Here is a 20,701-nt window from a genome sequence, read left to right on the forward strand (position 1 = left end):
TTTGTGAAACAGGCCTCAGAGTCATGTTGTTAGGTGGCTTAATCTTAACCCATTAAGACTGTTTGGCAGGGGTAACCTATTTCTGCAACCTTTTTTAATGTTCACCCGTGTCCTATTCTACAAAACTGTTGCAAAGCTGCCTCATGCACATTTACCATGGTGACGTATCTCTTCACTGTATGTTGTCATGGAAATTGCGGCAGGCGCAGCTTGCGACTGCTTCATAGAATGAGCCCCAGGTGTTCTTTAAGCATATCTAAAAGGCATTTTTCTGCCTAGACTGAAAAAAGATTACACATTCTGTGAAGAATTGATGTTGTTAAACCAACCAGAACATAACTTATTGTCATGATCAATACATTAAGAGGTATGTGGAAAGGTCTTCCAGCAACTTGTGGTTGGTCATGGGTTCCCCTCGGCTCTGCCTGGTTTCCTCCCACCATAATGCTGGCCGCCGTCATATAAGTGAAATATTCTTGAGTACAACATACAACACCAATCAAATAAATAAATAAATCAATGCATTAAGATGTGTCAAGTGTGTTTAAATGTGCTCTTAAATATGTGAAAGGGTTGAAGAGATAGGTTAACTGTTTAAACTTTTTCTGTGGCTTTTCTGAGAATTGTAAGTGTTACAGCTATGTGAAACAGTGGTCCTTACATGGCTTATTTTATCTGCCAGTTTACCTATAGCAAGCTTCATGTACAAAGCTGTTTGAATCCCTGTTAGCCTGATAGTGTACACTGTATTTACCCCATGGCGAAATATTTGAATGTTCAAATAATTAGAATTTCTGAAAAAATAGAACAATTATGGTATGTTACTGGCAGTGTATCTTACATGATAAATTATCACTAATTCAATTGTTAATGAGTCTCATGTTGAAGGGTGTCTTAATATTTAACTGAATGTGTTTTGAAGAGTTGGCCATGTTGTTTGTTTAGAGAATGTGCATGTTCTGAATCCCATATTTTTTGCCACAAAATGTACTTTGTAACGTTTTGTATGTTTTTTTATTGGATTGTTAAGAAATAAAATACATTTGTATTTCATTATAATTCTGGTTTCCTGTATCAGATTTTGTGATTCCAATTGATAGATTATTGTATTTCATTTAAAGTTTAGCAGTTTTTCAAGTGAAACATCTTGCTTGGTTATGACGAAGTCTTCCACATTGTAGGGCCACTTTAGAGAGTGTTTTTTTGTGTGTGTGGGAAGTTTGATTCATTGCTTGTCAGAAAAACTTCAGTGTTGGCATCAAAAGTATCATTTTAAGGTCTTCCTCTGCATTTTTACAGTGAAGCAGCACTAGATAAAAGAGCGGTGGAAATCCGTCCTGCAACAAGGAGGCACACTACACGCACTCTTAAGGATTCTCTTGTTATGTGACTGAAAAATTAAGTACAACCTTAAACCCCAAGCACTCACTCAGTTTACAATCGTTGAAGACCACTTTGGGACTGACTGGAACAATATATCTAGTGTCAGTGTGCTGTGTCTGGGTGAGGTGTGTGATTGTGCGCATGATGTCTGGTGTCAGCAAACTGTGTCTGGGTGGAGTGTCATGTCTGGTGTCCATATACTATGACTAGGTGAGGAAGCATGTCTGGTGTCCAGATACTTGGACATCATTGGGCATAACGTGTGGTGTCAGTCTAATGTGACTGGGTGGGGCATCCATATGATCTGATTGGATGGCCTGTCATGTCTAGTGTCAGCATACTATCCCAGTTTGGGGCATCTGACCAGTGTCCATATACTGTAACTTCCCCTTATCCTCTGACCATCATGTCTGGTTTCTTCAGCATTATATTCCAGTGAGGCAGAACTGTAGATTCTGTAGTCATTTTAAAAATTATTATGTTCCCATACATGACAGTTAAATACAATGCAAAAATATAAACAAACTTTTATATTCACTGAATGATTTATTGAAAAACATACAAGCACTCCACCGTTCCATATTTTGTACAAATGTATAACCATTATGCATGTATCACAAATCAGAAATTTATTTCGGAAAAATGAGACGTTAAGTTTGAGCAGAGTGTCATGTGAGCCTCAATAAAGAAGTGATCAACTGATTTACTGATTAATCAACATTTGCCAGTGAACTTTAGAAGCTCAACCATTCTGACGCCATAAAAGCTCAAAAATTTATCGACAGCAGCTGTTTGATGAAGCAATGAACAATGAGACAATTACTAATTAACATACTTGTGCTATACTTCTGAAGTAAAATTATTTCATTCTTCAACCTTTTCGCATGTTTGCAAGGTTTTTATTCAAGCATATTCTGAGGGCACTATTCTCTGTAGATTTTATAAAATTATACTTTTTGTGAAGCCCTGAAATTGCAACTCGATGAATTATAAATGAAACTCGAATTATAAATGCACATGAATTGCACTGAAATTTGCTCTTTCATATGCGAACAGCTTGAGGAATTGGGGTAACCAGTCAAATTTAAGCATCGCTGCATCAGTCTGAATTTTGTTAAAAAAAAATCTGACACATGAACAAGTACATGTATCTCTATCCTATTTAGAAACACAGGGTCCTATTCATGTAAATAATCTCTAAACTGTAACAAGTTACAATGTTTACATATTCATGTAAATAATATATAAACTGCAACAAGTTACATCTGTGCAAATTGTCCATTCCAGATCAAAACATTATATGCAGCAAGACAGAAAAATATATACCAAAAAATGTTTTGTCATCACTAATGCCTTTAATTTTTTGCCTTTTTTATGTTCAAAATGGTAGATATTTGTTACATATATAGCACTGTGAGACTACAGAAAAACTCGAAAAATCCTGTTACCATAGAAACTGTCCAATGACCAAATGGGATCAATGATAAATGTACCAGGGTATATATAAATATAGAGAGGAGAGCCTTCATGGCCGAGTGGTTAACGTGCTGGCGCAGCACAGAGACACAAGAGTCTCTTACCTATGCATATGCATATCACGTACGCGAGAAGGTCTGGCAGCAACCTGTGAATGGTTGTAGGTTTCCTGCAGGCTCTGCCCAGTTTCCTCCCACCATAATGCTGGTCCATGTCATAAAAAGTTAAATATTTTTTTAGTTGAGAGAAAAACACCAATCAAATTAACAGTGGAGTAGTGACACTGTGAAATCTATGGTATGGTCAAACAGTATAATTTGGACCAATGGCAAAATGTCAATGACCAGAGGCCTTAAACCACACCTATGGTACCATAATCAAGTCTTCTGCCGTCTCTACAGGGACAAAAGAAAAAAAAAAAAAACAGACCTTAAATGCACAAAGCACATGAAGTTTATATGTTAAAACAACTGTAACATTTATACATGTGTGTATCATGTAAACAGAAACAAGTTAATATCAACAGAACACGTCAGAGAAATTACCATAAAATATCTAAGGAAAATAATCATGCAATTTCATAAAAAATATCCAACTGAACAAGTTTTCAGACACGATAAGATTCAGTGAGACATGGTTACACTTTCTAAAAGCATAATTTTAGACAGCCAGCTAATAAACAATACAAAGTTGCAGCTAAAGCCCAACATTTTGCTTTTTCCTGAGCACATATTATTTTATACGATGTATTATGACTGTAATTTACCAATTAATTCAAGAAAAAGCCATAAACAGTATATTTTTTTACTTCCTCCCTGATGCGAAATGCAGGTTACTAAAAATAACAATTAAAGTTCATAATTCACATAAAAATTGGTCAGATTTTCTTTGGGTTTTATATTTGAAAATCACAGTAACTGTTTCCAAATACATAAATACACCAAAAGATAAGAATGGGTACTACAAAATACACCAAAAGATAATAAGGACATTTTACATGCATCAAATCGATGTAATATTTCATTTCAATTCATCAGTGTCTATACCCAATTTGAATGTTTTACTTCAGTGAAAATGTCTGAACTTATTCTTAAAGCTGAAAACGATCTTTTATCAACACAAAATATGTACCGGTACAGTTTTCCGTCATTCCATAAAAAGTCAGCACCTAAAAAGTCAAGCACCTAAAAAGTCATGCACCTAAAAAGTCATGCACCTAAAAAGTCAGCAAAAGGCCCAGAAATACAACAGCACCGATGCCCACATATTCATTCTTAATGAGAAAAGTGTCATTTACATTCGTTTGTATACTTTATACAACAAAGACTTTATGTACAGACACACGGACTGGCGAACGGACAATGCCATGCCTTTATATGCCCCCATCGCTATCAACAGGCATATAAAAAATGAATTCTTTGGTTCAATAATTTTTCAGTGGTGTGTCTGGTCATGATGATGACAGTGGTGTGTTTGGTCATGATGACGACAGTGGTGTGTTTGGTCATGATGATGACAGTGGTGTGTCTGGTCATGATGATGACAGTGGTGTGTCTGGTCATGATGACGACAGTGGTGTCTGGTCATGATGACGACAGTGGTGTGTCTGGTCATGATGACGACAGTGGTGTGTCTGGTCATGATGACGACAGTGGGGTGTCTGGTCATGATGACGACAGTGGTGTGTCTGGTCATGATGACGACAGTGGTGTGTCTGGTCATGATGACGACAGTGGTGTGTTTGGTCATGATGACGACAGTGGTGTGTCTGGTCATGATGACGACAGGGTGTGTCTGGTCATGACAACTGGTGTGTTTGGTCATGATGACGACACTGGTGTGTCTGGTCATGATGACAACAGTGGTGTGTTTGGTCATGATGATGACAGTGGTGTGTCTGACAGTGGTGTGTCTGGTCATGATGATGACAGTGGTGTGTCTGGTCATGATGACATGATGATGACAGTGGTGTGTCTGGTCATGATGACGACAGTGGTGTGTCTGGTCATGATGACAACAGTGGTGTGTTTGGTCATGATGATGACAGTGGTGTGTCTGACAGTGGTGTGTCTGGTCATGATGATGACAGTGGTGTGTCTGGTCATGACGACATGATGATGACAGTGGTGTGTCTGGTCATGATGACGACAGTGGTGTGTCTGGTCATAATGATGACAGTGGTGTGTCTGGTCATGATGATGACAGTGGTGTGTCTGGTCATGATGACGACAGTGGTGTCTGGTCATGATGACGACAGTGGTGTGTCTGGTCATGATGACGACAGTGGTGTGTCTGGTCATGATGATGACAGTGGTGTGTCTGGTCATGATGACGACAGTGGTGTCTGGTCATGATGACGACAATGCTTCATGTACTATTTTTATTCAGATTCCAGCAATTACAGTAAATTACCTAAGGCTACTACATTAAATTTCACATTTTTCCTAATTCTGATCGGAAATTTCTCAGATTTTTTTAGGTTTGTTTGTTAAGTGGGATGATGTCCTATTGAAAAAAAAAATAAGTTTCAGCACTATAATGTAATACTTTATGACATTTATTTGCCTCTAAAAATGGACCTTTTTGGGGCGAAACTTTAGGTCGTTTACAATATTGTTGTAGAGGTAAGTTTTCTGGTAAAATGCTTCATACACTGGACAATAAGGGAGTTTCGAATTTGAACTCTTTTGTTTTTGTATGCAAAAATGGTCCTCCTAAATCATGCAACTCGTGAAAACTGTTCAGTAACCTTTGATGACATTAGTTTACTGGTCTTTTGTCTCACCAAGTTCCAGAGGAACAAATCTTTCCTATAGAAGCTTCTCAAGTTCACAAACGTTCAGCTCCACCATTTTCTCTACTCTAAGAAACTTTTTGCCCAACTTTTTTCAAACACCCATGTCACAGTACATGCTAGGCAATAGTTGTTTAACGCTTTTTGACAGGTCACATGTTACAACAAGACTTTTTTTTTTTTACCTTTAACGATAAAAGAGGTCGAACTCCAAACTTCCCTTCTGTTCTGCTAATTTCCTATTCGGCTGCATAAGCTGCTTGTAACGCGTCCTCTAAATATTTCATAAATCGGTGGACATCATAGAAGGAGCAGTAAAGAGGGGCGGGAGCGATTCTGATGACACTAGGTTCCCGCTTGTCACACTGAAACAAATAAGAAATTCGTACACACCTATACAATTTGCTATTTATTTATTCATTTGTTTCCTCATTTATTTGACTGTGGTTCAACACTACCCCGAAACTCACATTTTACTCACATGACAGCTGGTAAGATTTAGGATGAGGGATACCAGGGTGCTCAGAGTATACCACCTGCTCTTGGCAAGAAATCGTCAAACTTCCCTGCATGTGACAATACAGGTAAGCATGCCGTATCGAGGAAAGACAACTGGTCTTAAGCAAACGTTACACAAGAACGTTGTCAATAGCTAATTTTTTGACCAAGGACCCATGACAACAATAAAGGATTGAACCTAAGCAGATCTATGTGTGTAACAGTAAATGCTGTACTCAAGAACTGTATTTATTTATTTACTTATCTGAATGGTGTTTTACGCCGTACGCAAGATTATTTCATTTATACAATGGCAACCAGCATTATGGTGAGAGGAAGCCCGGTGGAGCACAGGGGAAACCCACTGCCAAGGTTGCAGACCTTCCCATGTATCGAGACCTTCCCAAACCAGCATGAGCTGGACTTGAACTCACAGTGACTGCATTGGTGAAGGGCTCTTGAGTCATTTAGGCATAATTTTCTAAAAAAAACCTTTTGGATTTCTATTTTAAGCAATGGTGCATACACAGTTCTACAAAAAAAACATGCTCTGTTTTTCTTTGTACATGTAGTTTGTTGATTGTTTCTTTTCTTCTTTTGTCACATATTACATTTATTTTCAAATGACAAAAAGTTTCAGAATACAAAACACTCACCACAACACCTCTTTTCTCCAGTTCTTTGAACACCTCAATGATGGGAATAGAGAAGATGAGTGAGAGTTGTGCGCCCCTTTGCTCTGGGTCAGAGGGCGTCATTATGTCCACATGGGGGCGCTGCCCAGTCTCTTTCCCATGATACTTCTGCACAATCAACAGTTCCAAGTAGCCGGTCAGAAGCTTGGACTTGGTGCGAATTTGTGACATTGATGTCTTTTTAAAAACCTGCAAGAAAGTGTTAGTACCTACTTATCTGACTGATATTTGACAATCTCATTAGTACCTACTTATCTGACTGATATTTGACAATCTCAGCAAGACTTTTTCACACATATGTGATGGGACTCTGTCTGATTGGTGGCGAAAAAGGGAAGTTTCTGGAGTAAACCACAGATCTTCAGCGAGCTACTGGTGGACTACTGTATGTCACCTAAAGTTTACCATTTTTCAAGTCACACATTTTGCATGATTCTTATTGACTCATCCACTCTGTAGGGCCACATAATTGATTTTTTGGGGTTTTTTGTTTTCTTTTTTTTTGTAAAGTTTGATAAATTAAAGTGTTGACATCAAAAGAATTGTTCTTAGGTCATTACTTCCTTCTGAAGGTACATTTTTACATACCAAACTTTAGGTGAAATATTTGGCATCCGTCAAGCTCAGGTGCAAGACAATGAGAGATGCACCATCAACTAATTCTTGCCACAAACGCCCTCCCCCCCCCCAACCCAATGAACAAACAGAGCAGGGAGTGCAGATACTTTCCTGTCCAACAATGGGTTTGAATCCACATCTCACTGGAAAAACTGACCATTCAGACATGAGCCAATCCTTCAGGAAAGTAAACCAATATTTCAGTTTACATTTTCTCATATACACTGAATTTTGACAAGTTTGTTAATTTTAACAATTTGTTTATAATTTTAGGATCTCGCCGTTTTTCAAAATGAATCCAAACCTTCAGCACTGGAACAAACTCACCTCTAGACTGGCCTCTATTGGAGGGCATAACAGCCCAGCTGGGTTAGTTATTCTGTAACCATAAGCACCTGGAGATAACACCATCTCTTTAAACATAAAGAACAAAAACAACATCTCTTTAAACATAAAGAACAAAAACAACATCTCTTTTAACAAAAAGAACAAAAACAACATCTCTTTTAACAAAAAGAACAAAAACCCCATCTCTTTTAACAAAAAGAACAAAAACACCATCTCTTTTAACATAAAGAACAAAAACACTATCTCTACATGTAATAATATCATCATCTTTAGAATATCAACCTACATTACCAAAGAGCTTGCCTACAGGAGACACACGAATGCAAAACTTCAGCTCAATACATGAAGCACTGAAATCAATGAATTTGATAATTTATGGTAATTAATATGCACACAGAGCAATACAATAAGTAAGGAATTTGGTCATTTACGGTATTTAATATGCATACACCAAGTCAATGATGGAATATGCCCCTCCTGCTACTGTGCTCTACCTGTGAACAAACCCTGAGTTTAATACTTGCTGCACTTTTTGAGATACCACCCCTAATATTTTGTTTGACATTGATTCTAATACACAATACACTACGTCAGGAATTCAGTATACATACACACTGTGTCATCGATGGAATATCTCCCTCGTGTTATTGTACTCTACAAGTGAGCAAACCCTGATCTCAATACCGGCATACTTTTTACATGTTTTAAGAAACCACCTCTAATATTTTGTTAAACACTGCTTTCCCAGTTGTTGGACGCCAATGTTGACGGTACAACATAAGTTATGAGCGTACTTTGTAAAGGTGAGCTAATACCACAACCTCCGTGAAATAAAAAACAATAGCACCATCCCTGTCACATGAAGAGCAATAGCACCAACCCTGTAACATGAACAGCTATAGCACTATCCCTGAAACATGAAGAGCAAAAGCACCAACCCTGGAACATCAAGAGCAATAGCACCATTCCTGTAAAAGGAAGAGCAATAGCACCATCCCTGTAACATGAACAGCAATAGCACCATCCCTGGAACATCAAGAGCAACAGCACCATCCCTGTAAAAGGAAGAGCTATAGCACTATCCCTGGAACATGAACGGCAATAGCACAATCCCTGTAACATGAACAGCAACAGCACCATCCCTGGAACATGAAGAGTAATAGCACCATCCCTGAAACATGAACAACAATAGCACCATCCCTCTAACATGAAGAGCAATAGCACCATCCCTGTAATATGAACAGCAATAACACCATCCCTGTAACATGAAGAGCAATAGCACCATCCATGGAACATCAAGAGCAATAGCGCCATCCCTGTAAAAGAAAGAGCAATAGCACCACTGCTGTAACATGTAAAAGGAAGAGCAATAGCACTACCCCTTTAACATATAGAATATTAACACCATTTCTGTGTTAACACAGAGAACAATAACGTTTTTATTTTCTCGTAGGCTAAGGTTACCCCAAACAACAAATCTTATTTCATTGATTTGTATATTTCACTTATATTTCACTTATGACGGACAGCATTATGGTCAGAGGAAACTGGGCAGAGCCTTGACCATCCGCAGGATGCTGAAAGACCTTCCCACGTACATTCCCAGAGACAGCGACAGCATTAGTGGGAGGCTCCTGAGGACACTTTCACAAAGATGTCATCAACGTACAATAATCGCACATATAGGACAATGGCACAGTAATAGTGACTTCTGTTTGAAATATCGTAACACAAATGTACGATAAAAAAATGTTGCACGTTGCTTTGTGAACAGAGCCCCCCATTATAAGGATGGACCAATTATAACACAAGCAAAAACATTTCTAACATATACGACAGCTACATGCATGCATAGCATCTGACCACCTTTAACATAAAGGCCATCTTTAACAGCAACACCGCCATCAAAATTGCAAAGATATATTATAAATATATACACATAAGCAAATGAAAAAAACAGTTAACAGAAAGGAATAAATCGCTAAAACAAATGTGTCACTCACTGTTATCCATTGTAAACCTGGTGCTCAGTTCATGACCCCACCAGCCCAAGAGCTTAGGAAAGTCGTTACGGGCAAACTTCTCGTGAAGGAAAAACCCTGCCAGACAACCCGCACTGCTGTTCAGGTACTGACAACACAGAACAGAACAAAATGGTGTATCAGATCTATATGCAGCCAGGTGACTCTGTAACATGGTGCATTATAAGTGGTACCCACATCGAGGCTGTAGGGCATTTCCCTTTTATTCTAGTGGTAGAAGTGTGGACATGACACTCATAGGTCAATGATTCCAACAGGGTTGCCCTGTCACAATACGCAGCTTTCGTGTTACGTCATTACGACAACAGAATGACGTCCTATTGCAAAATGACGTCGTCACTTTACGGCACTAACTGCCTATCTTATAAGATGGCACTGATCGTGTTTAGATCAAAGTACCGGGATAACATCATTATTTTTGCAATATTGGGAAATCCATCCAAAAACATGATTCAGGAGATCAGTCTAATGCTTTTAAATTAGTACTCTATATTCTATATACGACCCCATGTTAAAATTACCAGATTGGCCCTACTGTGCAGTAAAGCGACGACATTATATAACAAAGGGATGTCACTCTGTCGTCGTAACGTCATATCTGGAAACCTGCGTATTGGCGCTACGCCCGGGTGTGTTGGCATAGTTTAAGTACAGCTTTCAAATATTTTGGACAGTACCCTAATTCTTCTAATTTTTAGGACAGACATTAGTAGTGCTGAAGGCAAAGAATTACATTTCTCCCAGTTTTTTTGAAAAGTAAAGATATAAATATGTTGCACATTAGATCTGAGACTATGATATACATAGTTCCAGATTAGATGGACTAACCATGGGAAAAAAAAAGAAACTAAATATTCCTTTCACAATTTCTTGTACATTGGCTAAAAAGGGCAGACCAGGTTCCCACAAATTAGAAGAATTAGGGTCGATTCACTACCCTTAAATGATACACGGAAAGGAACTATAAGTCAAAGATTATGTTTTTATGCCAAATGAAGAGAATTATGCCTGTTAAAAATTACCTGTTAAAAATTACCTGTTAACTACCCCTCTATATTATGCATATTTTTCGTCAATGGTCGGATTTTTCCAGAAATTACATCGTTGTAGACCTTGCTTGGAACTCAGTAAGCTTGAGCTCCCTGAGCCTGGTGAATCAAGTTGCTAAAGTGATAGCAAGGGCCACATGTACATGGGTCCTGCATGGCCTCTTCAGGTCACTTTAGTGCCCCATCCATGCCCCTACACCCGTCACCATTCGGTCGGTCTGTCCCCAACAGAGTTCCTTTTAAACAGGGATCATCGCTGACTTAATTTCTGAGCTGACTGCTTAGGCCTTAAGAAAACTGTACAGTTAAGCCATTTTTACCTCTCCCCCTCCCCAAAGTAAAAGTTGAAAACACTGTTTGTACTGTTATATGTTATTACGCATTACAATCTGCACATTAAGAAATGAAGTCACAGTGCTTCATGTATCCTTTAAGTGTGAAGAAGACATGACAGGTCTAAAGACAGGGTGAATGTAATATGATGGAATATAAGCACTATCTCTATGCTTGAGGAACTTTCCCTTAGTCTAGTGGTAGAATTAAGCAAAGGACTCGAAAGGTTGATGGTTCAAACCTCAACAGGGTCGCCCTTCCATGGGATAGGATCCTATAGCATTTCACCACTAGGCCAAAGGGAGACAACTGTTAACCTGATTGTAGATAGCTAGCGCATTCTACTCTACTACGTGCAATAACACTCGTTCTGTTTTTCTTTTTACCACTCATATGGCCATCTCACTAGTTTTTCAACATTTGTTGGATCATTGCTGTATATATTTCAAAATGACCTGACAATAGAGATATGTAAATAACCTACTAATATTGAACGCTTTAACATGTACTGCTTACTCCCAAGACTTAAATTTTGTTCAAAAAAGTTTTGCTCATGACTAAGTTGCACTGATTCACAGGTGTTTTGAGGATTGGTTGGGAGATACCAAGACATCCTGCTTAAAAATACTGGAAAAGTTTCAGCACCAAAAGCAATATATGAAGACATTTATTTGCCTTTAAAAGTGCACTACCTGCCTCAATATGATAAATTATCATATCGTCATATGACTGAAAAGTTGTCAAGTACAATGATAAACCCAAAACACTCACTCGCTCACTTAAAATGTACTTTTTGTGAGAGAACATCTGTACTAAAGCCACCTGGCTGGGCAAATCTGAATATGTGTTAATTTCTACCTGTCATATGTCATGTATGAAAGTCATTACACAAATTGACGGAAGACATCAAGGTTTTCCTTCTGCTATGAAAAGCTTAAGACAATTGGGCATTACCTTAATTCTCACTCCATTATAGTTTAAATAAGGTATATATGACATATTTATTTTCCATAACTTTCACGACAGAGAAATCTCATGTTTAAAATCCTGAAAATTATTTCTCTGAAATTGTCCAGTGCACACCAAACCCCCAAAATGCTTGATCTTTTATAAACTGCATAATATATTCCCCATACATAAATGGAGTGCACATTGCCCACAGCAAAACAGCATCCTGGCCAGGACTTAACCTTTGTGTTCATACATATTCATCAAAACCATAGATATTCATGAACACCTCATACATATTCATGCCCACCTCATACATGTTCATAACCACCTCATACATATTCATCACCTTCTATATACTTTCAAGTAAGCCTGCCATGATACTTATTGACCACGTACTCACAAAGCCAGTCATTCACTTTGCACACCATGATAAAATTACCTTGTATGTACACCAACATGCAAAGTCAATGTCCCAGTCATGTAGGCAGACTGGTACATTGCCAGCAGCATGTGCCAGATCAAAGCCAACATAGCACCCCTGAAAAAATCAAAAAAAAAAAAAAAGAAATATCTGTGACAGCTATTTCACAAAATTCATCAGGTTATTTTTCAGAAAAACTAAAGAATACAGCAGAAACAATTTTAAGAGGTTTGTTTTTCACATTAAATTTTCAAAATATCACAGCATATACCAGTATTTCTGTTGCATGTATATCAGAGGAATTCAACGATATGACGTTTACCATTTTACAGACTGAGAAAAACAAGAGAGATGATTACATCTGAACTGGTTGTCATGGTAACTTCACCTTTTTATGCCCTGCCTTGCAGATTCGCTCCATTTCAAACACTTGTCCAGTATAATACTGTACTCCACTGAACATTACTACAGCAATACTGTCACCTTCTTCCTCGATTTTGGACAAAATGTCTTCTGTTCGTAGAGTGAACTCTCCCTACCATGGCAGTAAAAAAAAAAAAAGAACACTGTAGGCCAAAAATGACAAACTTCTTAATGAACTGATCAATGTCAACCAAGCTTGCCACAAATTTTATTACTTTATTTATCTGATTGGTGTTTACACTGTACTCAAGAATATCTCACTTATACAACGGCGGCCGGCACTATGATGGGAGGAAACTGGGCAGAGCAGGGGAAACCAACATCCATCTGCAGGTTGCTGACAGACCTTCCCGCAAGAGTCCTGCCGTAAATGACATGTTTATTTATGTAAAGAGCTAGTGGCACAATTAACTTTTTTTTCGGACATTAAGTTTATATAAATAGGCAAACAGATTTAGCCAGCAAACAGATTTAGCCAGCAAACAGAGTCATTCCAAACTTTTGGGAGCAGAACTATCCATCCCATCAAGCACTACTTCGCTTGTGAGTGAGTGAGTGCTTGGGGTTTTGCAGGACGGATTTCCACCGCTCTTTTATTTAGTGCTGCTTCAATGAGACGACTTACCAAAGGCAAGTAAGCCGCCCCGCCCGAGCCATTATACTGATACGGGTCAACCAGTTGTTGCACTATCCCCTACATGCTGAACGCCAAGCGAGGAAGTTACAACTTCCTCTTTTAAAGTCTTAGGTGTGACTCGATCAAGGATTGATCCTGGATCTACCGGTCGCGAAGCAGACGCTCTACCAACTGTGCTATTCAGGCCGGTACTACTTTGCTTGTGGAAGCAGATCTAGTGCAACAGGCGGTGTGACAGCAACATTCATTTTATAGTGCAGTCAGACTGCACCAATTTCTGTTTTTTATATTTTTGTTTTACTGGCAGAATGACTCTTTTTCTTCACTATCAGAGGAGGACATAAAAATAAAAGTGAAAAATTATCTAATTTATGGCAAATGTGGACTGTCCAACCAATTTTTTGCCTTAGTTTTTTTTAATATATGATCAAAAAAAATTCATCAACAGAAGAGATAAGAATAAAAACATGTATTTTTTGTTTTATCTTTCTTCCAGTCTTTGATTGTTTAGTGTCAGCTTGTCTGTAAAACACAAAATAAAACTGGTTTCATCTTTTATTTGAAAAGTGTTGACCTGGTATACTTATTACTGTACAAGCAGATATTAAGTGTTCTAACCGGTATACATGTATCTAGCAAATATTGAACCTACAAAAATCTTTACAAGACTTTCATATTTTCAGACTATTTTATATTAAATATGTTAATTTCATCTTTTGTGCTGAGAAAAAGACTTACAAAATAGATACCTCCTGCAACAATACTGTTGCTTTTTAGTTTTACCTATATTAGTTGTAGCCTTAACTCATCTGCTCAAAGGGGTGTAAAGGTAAAGGTAGCCTGTTGTGAAGGGGAGGTAACTCTCTGTACAAGCAAATTAAGTGTCTTTTGTTACTTAATTTGGATATTTTGTCATGCAGCTCCAATTCTTTCATGTTTAAATAATATTAAAAACGAAATATTTTTAAGACTTGTGAAAAAACATAACAAATAGCTCTGATCTATTTATATCAAAATAAATATTACAACCAACATGTGTTTATTATCGAAGGCAGAACCCACAACGCAGACACGGTTTCTGGTTGACTACTCCCGAAGCTTACCACTGACACATAACTCTGGTTTCTCTTCAAATCCACGCACAAATCTTTCGCCTTTTACTAAAGATTTCCGTGGGGAGGAACATACAAATGAGTCTATAGACTATTTTTTGTAGTCTTGCGAGAGCAAGACAATATTCCAATCAAAAAACAGATGACCGATCTGCTTACCTCACCTTGCACGACCCTTCAAACACATAGCAACATTTCCTACAGAATAACTCACTGCTCCGTGTAAATGATCAGTACATTTCACAAAACATTCTATTGCCAGTTACTCCCGTGATGCAAACTGCAGCAGTGCTTACCTCCCTTGGTTCAAGAGCAATGACGCTGGTATCTGGATCGTAACCATGGAGACGAATCTGTGATTCAACTGCATACTGGACAGAAAACATTCAAGGAAAAGAAAAAACCCTCAAAATAAAAATTAGCAAAAGGGTTGATGAATTAAATTTTTTTAACTAACTTTAAAAAAAGAACACATTAAAAATGGTATGTCCTTAAATGCTAGTTTGCATAGTATGAAAACTAATAAAGAAAATTACTTTTCGTTTTCGCCATTTCGTTTCTTTTTTGTTCAATGGTCTTATCCTCTAAAACATGAGCATCCCAATGTTTATTTCTTCAATATTTCTGCTACTTTATGGAAATATCCTAGATAGTGCAGTTTACCAAAACTTACCACATCAGATGGGAAAGCTTTACTTTCTAACAGAATTTTATGTCTCTGAGGTGTGGGACGATAAAATGAAATCTGAAAATAAAATTCAAATGATTTATTATTATGATAGAATTATTGTATCATTGCATTTCAGAACGTTTGTAATTTAGTGACAGTCTCACTGATTCCAAAAAAATGTTGTTTTTTTTTTGTTTTTTTTATAATGAAAACTAGTCACAAAAGTACCTTACTTATTTGAACTAATATTGTACCCAATATTGCAAAAATTTATTAAAAAATTTTAAAAAAATATAAAAATTTATTCATTTCTTTTTGTTGGTGTTTAACATAACTTTTCATACTTTAAAAGTATATCTGATTACCCACCCGTATCTTGCTCAAGTCAGATAAATGAAGACAAAGAAAAAAATTTTAGATGGCTAATAAAACATGAATAAAGGCAAAAATGTTTTGTAATGCAGCACACTATAAGCATTTTATTAAATTGGCAGGCTTAAAAAGTTTTCATTGATATGACAGTGCTCTGGGACAGACAAATTACATACCTATAAAGTTATCAATTTATCGTAAATTGGCAAAATTATAAAAAAAAAAAAGAAAGAAAAAAAAAACCCACTGCAAACTGAATCCAATTTTCCATGAAGAATCAATACCATGGACAAGACTGACAATGGTAAGGAGAACAGTAAATGTATTACCAGCAGCAGGTGTAGATTGACGGTAAGGCCATTCATAATGGCAACTTCCCCTGGTTTGGCTCCTGTAAAACAATACAAAAATAAAACAATGCGATGTTAAAAAGACTATACTGCAGATTTTTGGCTCAAGAACAGCTCAGATCATTGGCTTTTAGTAAATATCAGACTACTACATCATTAAAAAGATTCTAGTTTGAATAAGTTGTAGTTATATACCGGAGATTTTTGACTCAAGAACAGCTCATATCATTGGCTTTTAGTAAATATCAGACTAGTACATCATTAAAAAGATTCTAGTTTGAATAAGTTGTAGTTATATACTGCTGACAAACTTGTTTACGTGTCATTGTGATTCATGTTAGAGATCGCGACAACTGAGGACGAGATGATACTGAACAGATGTGTTCTTTATGTAACATGAACTGAATATTCCACCAATGTCGATCTATCCTGTTTCTGTCCAAGTATTAACTGCCCCAAGCTTATATAACTACATAGGCCTATTTACATTGTTGGAAATCAGCTATACACATTAGAGATACACATTATTTAATCTGAACTGAAAATACCACCAATTATGGTTATATTAGTTTCAATATCTAGTTATTATGCCTTGCCTCCTTTTCACTATGTTAGGAACTCAAAGATTATAGAAGCTTACCCTGCCGTTAAGGTACTTGGAAGATGACAGAAGAGCTTGAGAATAACTTAACTTTTCGCGCTTCATTTATTTAACTTGCATGAACTATTGTTTGTTAATTTTACTATAATAAAATGTTCATCTATAACTATTTTCCTAATCTCTGTTTTCTATGAGTCTGTTATTTCTTCAGATCTTTATTCTGTTTTATATTTATTACAGCACCCAGGAAGACTACAGTTTACTAGCATAACTTTAATGTCAGTTCTTCCTCTGGGATTTTATGTTTGGTGATTTATTAGAGAATTTCCTACAATAACAATTATCCCGGGGGTTGGGTGCGACATTATTCAAGCATATTCTTTAGGCTTTATTCCGTGTGGACTAATAAGATTATACTTTTTGTGAAGCCCTGAAATTGATCAATCCAACCAATCTAGTTTCGACTCCAAAATCTTATTATAAATGTATATAAATTGAACTGAAAGTTGCTCTTTCATATGTAAAAAGGTTAAAGAATTTGGGTACTCAAGAACTGATCACTAATAAGACGGCTGTCAGGTTTATGGCTGGAGGAAACCTGCCACCGTTTTCCAGGTACCTGACAAACCTCCTGACATAATGCCACAGCCAAACATGTGATAACTGGATTTGAACCTGTGACCTCAAAGGTGTGGTGCAGGTCGACAAGGATGAGAGGATGTCAATTTCAACCACAGAGTTCAGCTGCTTAACTTTGGCCATTACTTACCACAAGGTTGCAAGACTTCAGGGGACATTTTACCCACAAGTTCTCTCGCAAGGGAATTTTTTCAAACATTTAAGTTAAATTTATCAAGCAATATTCACAAAAATTCTGGGGAATTATGGCACATGCTGTAATTTGGGCACCTGTAAATGGTATCAACAATGTCCTTACATTTTACCCTGCTTACCAACAAGTTTTCCCATGACCTCATCCAGCTTTTCGTCACACAGCGACCATGGAGATTCTCCCGAAAAGTGACCAATGACTCCCCTGAAAACAGAAAGACAAAATGAGTGATGCATCAGCCTGGATAAGAGTACGTGTATTTCACTGAATGTAATACTGTGGGAAAAAATCTGATAAAATTAAGTTATATGTTTTTATTTATTCATTTGATTCATGTTTTAGGCCATATTTATTCATTTGATTCATGTTTTAGGCCATACTCAAGAATATTTCACTTATACGACGGCGGACAGCATTATGGAGGGAGGAAACCGGGCAGAGCCCGGAGGAAACACTCGACCATCTGCAGGTTGCTGAAAGACCTTCCCACTTATGGCCGGAGAGGAAGCCAGCATGAGCTGGACTTGAACTCACAGGCTACCCCCAAGTTATATGTAAGTTAAATCAAAAACAATTTTCAAGGGTCAGGGGCCAATTTCATGAAGCATACTTACTGCTAAGTAGCCCTTAGCTAAGAGTACTTTATATCTCTTTAACATGTCATCATGGTATTTAAGGGCAAACTTAGCTAAGTGAGCTTCTTGAAACCGGCCCCTGTCCTTTGAAGCTCATAGTGTTTTCTGTATTGTTTCACTAAGACTTTCTGCCATATCCAGTCCTACTCCCTAACATGTACTGACTAAAATGAAATTGACTAGAAGGGAGACACAAATGAACTATTGGCAGAGTATCTCACATCTGTGCCCACTTTGTGATTTCCCTGTCCATGTACTTCTTGGTTGCCCTGGGGCAGAGGCCTAATGAATTCCCACAGAAGTAAACACAGTCCTCCTCAGGGTCAACAAGGGACTGGTCAACTGAAAACAAAACACTGGAGTTTACTCATTTATTTATCAGATCGTTGATTAATACAGTCCTCAACAGATCAAAAGCACAATGATAGTAAATTAACCTTTGTTACCTCCTCCAAGTAGATTATCTTTTTGCCAGGGTCTGCCTGCAAATTTATTGAAAAAGTAATGCAAGGGATTTTGATGAAATGTTCAGTTGTTCCACACAATTTCGGCCGTGAACTGGGTGAGGAAATTCTTTAAATGATTTTTAACCATTGACAGAAATGCCGAGTCTTGTACCATTGTGCCTATTCCGTACAGTAACTAGTACAGGACTATAGGGGATTTGGGGTTAAGCGAAATACTACAAGGTTTTGTGCGAGTAAATTGAATTAGCCTCAATTATTAGGTTATTATCACTTACCAACAGGAAGTTCTTTCATCTTTGGGTAGAAAAATTCGCCTCTCAGGTGACCAATCGGATCGATCTGGTCCATGTACTGAGCAAATTTCTTATTGGTGATGTCACATCCTAAACTGTCTGCAACATCTTGTAACTGTTGCCATGGGTGACTAGCATCCAGCATCTTCTTGGATGAAATATGGTGGTTCGGTTCATCTCCCATCTTTCTTCAGATCCAATTTCTTAAATCAACTGTATCAAAGTAGTAAATGTTATTCAAGTAGTTAAATGTATGAAAGTAGTTAACTTTATCATAAATGGATGTGGCTTTAAAAAAAATTGACTGCCTGCTGTATTTGAATCTAATTGCTGTTTTGAAAAATATTTCACTTCCGATCAAACTACCCTAATTCCTTAACCTTCTCTCATATGAAGGAGTAACTTCACATGCACATCTGTAATTTGATTTTGGAGATAAAACTAGATTTGTTTGTATTGGCCAATTTCACAGTTTCACAAAGAGTACCATTTGTCAGTCTACACAGAATATGCCTTCAGAATATGTCTGAATAAACACCTTGCAAACATGAGAAAAGGTTGAAGAATTACAACTGATTCCTCTTTCCCCATTTTTCTGGTGCAAACCATTCTGCATCAAGCAGAAAACAGATTCGAACTTATCACCTCACTCACCAAGAGTTTGCTGTGAAGAATAAAGCATCTATAGGCCTATGTGCTAACATTCACTAATAATATATGATCGTGTATCACTCTGAATTTAAAATAATAGTAACAGTTTACCAGCAATGAAGAAATTAATGCAATGACACAACTTTATATTCAAGTACCCACCTGCAAATCTATCAATTCAGCATACAATGAAGGTACTCGCTCTGTTAAAAAGATTGACGCTTTACAAAAGTGAACTGGTTGGGACAATACTGTATGTGTCAGTAACACTTGCCTTGCACTACACTTAAACTCTGCTTCGTGACACGCATGAAGGTCACTGGCCCAGAAAAGTCGCCTTAAGCCGGCTTTTAAATGGCTGTAACAGTGACTTCTGCGATACCTGGTTTACAGAGACAGCACCCGCCAAACTTACAAGGTCAGTGTCATCGTGAAGCTTGACATGTATCAAGCCATGGTGACACTGTCTTTACCTCCATTCGCCGAGAAGGAAACCGTGGGGCTCTTGACGAGGGGGTATCCGATTGTGGAGAGCTGTTTACAGAGGAAACTCCAATTACACTACTATTTTGATAGATAAAGATATTTGATTTCTTCAAAAATTAAAAGTATTACCTCCATTCTGTGCCATGAACTATAGCCATCTGCGCTGATAATAGTAAAACAACGTGTCTTTTACTTATGCGAAACATGTTAACGTGAAAAGTCGTAGTTCCGCTCCAGTGAGCAATTTCATTTATCTTTGTGTCTTCTGTTCCACAGGACAAAACATTAGCTGGTGAAAGAATGGAGATATTTAACCTCGTTTTGTTGCTTTTTCTTTCTAAATTCACCGAACACTTGTAAAGTGTTCCAGATTTGCTACCTGTTGACAACAACAACAACAAAAAAGGTAAAAAAAAAATAAAGGGCAAACAGAATACATGTACATCAAACAAATTTAGTGATTCCGTTAATCAATATTTAAGATCGTCGTTATATGACTGAAAAAGTGTTAAATACGACGTAAATGTGTAGTAGGTAGGTAGTTGGACTTGTTATTCAAGGTAC

General features: G+C 37.4%; 1 protein-coding gene and 1 non-coding gene across 4 annotated transcripts; one reads left to right on the forward strand and one right to left on the reverse strand.

Annotated features, from left to right (window-relative positions):
• Positions 1-2,743: 2,743 nt before the first annotated feature.
• LOC135463712 (kynureninase-like) lies at positions 2,744-20,040 on the reverse strand. 3 transcript variants are annotated; one of them, XR_010443580.1, is made up of 14 exons: positions 19,814-20,040; positions 18,983-19,213; positions 18,462-18,582; positions 17,727-17,809; positions 16,152-16,213; positions 15,454-15,525; positions 15,077-15,151; positions 12,997-13,143; positions 12,627-12,725; positions 9,816-9,942; positions 7,792-7,877; positions 6,808-7,035; positions 5,839-6,018; positions 2,744-3,254 (listed from the first exon to the last, which is right to left on the reverse strand). XR_010443580.1 is itself a non-coding variant. In XM_064741116.1 (13 exons), exons 2-13 carry the CDS (start codon positions 19,182-19,184, stop codon positions 5,893-5,895), a joined length of 1,428 nt encoding a protein of 475 aa, XP_064597186.1. In that variant the 5' UTR covers positions 19,185-19,213; positions 19,814-20,040; the 3' UTR covers positions 5,401-5,892. The 3 variants fall into 3 exon arrangements, 2 of the variants coding, with proteins under 2 accessions (XP_064597186.1, XP_064597185.1); XM_064741116.1 differs by lacking the exon at positions 2,744-3,254 and having other exon boundaries at positions 5,401-6,018; XM_064741115.1 differs by lacking the exons at positions 2,744-3,254; positions 5,839-6,018; positions 6,808-7,035; positions 7,792-7,877 and adding an exon at positions 7,954-9,128.
• Positions 14,782-14,902, forward strand: LOC135464249 (U5 spliceosomal RNA). The gene has a single exon (XR_010443656.1). It is a non-coding gene; the product is annotated as a U5 spliceosomal RNA (small nuclear RNA).
• Positions 20,041-20,701: the final 661 nt, after the last annotated feature.

This window comes from Liolophura sinensis, chromosome 3 (assembly GCF_032854445.1).
Source record: "Liolophura sinensis isolate JHLJ2023 chromosome 3, CUHK_Ljap_v2, whole genome shotgun sequence".
Taxonomy (NCBI): domain Eukaryota; kingdom Metazoa; phylum Mollusca; class Polyplacophora; order Chitonida; family Chitonidae; genus Liolophura; species Liolophura sinensis.

What these genes read in the sequence shown, in the direction of transcription:
- LOC135463712 (XM_064741115.1), bottom strand. Translation starts at nt 19,184, where the DNA reads ATGGGAGATGAACCGAACCACCATATTTCATCCAAGAAGATGCTGGAT. An exon ending in GATGAAAGAACTTCCTGTTG is followed by an intron (nt 18,583 to 18,982) that starts GTAAGTGATAAT and finishes TTTTGTTTTCAG; the next exon opens with TTGACCAGTCCCTTGTTGAC. An exon ending in CATGTTGGTGTACATACAAG is followed by an intron (nt 9,943 to 12,626) that starts GTAATTTTATCA and finishes CTGTGTTGTCAG; the next exon opens with TACCTGAACAGCAGTGCGGG.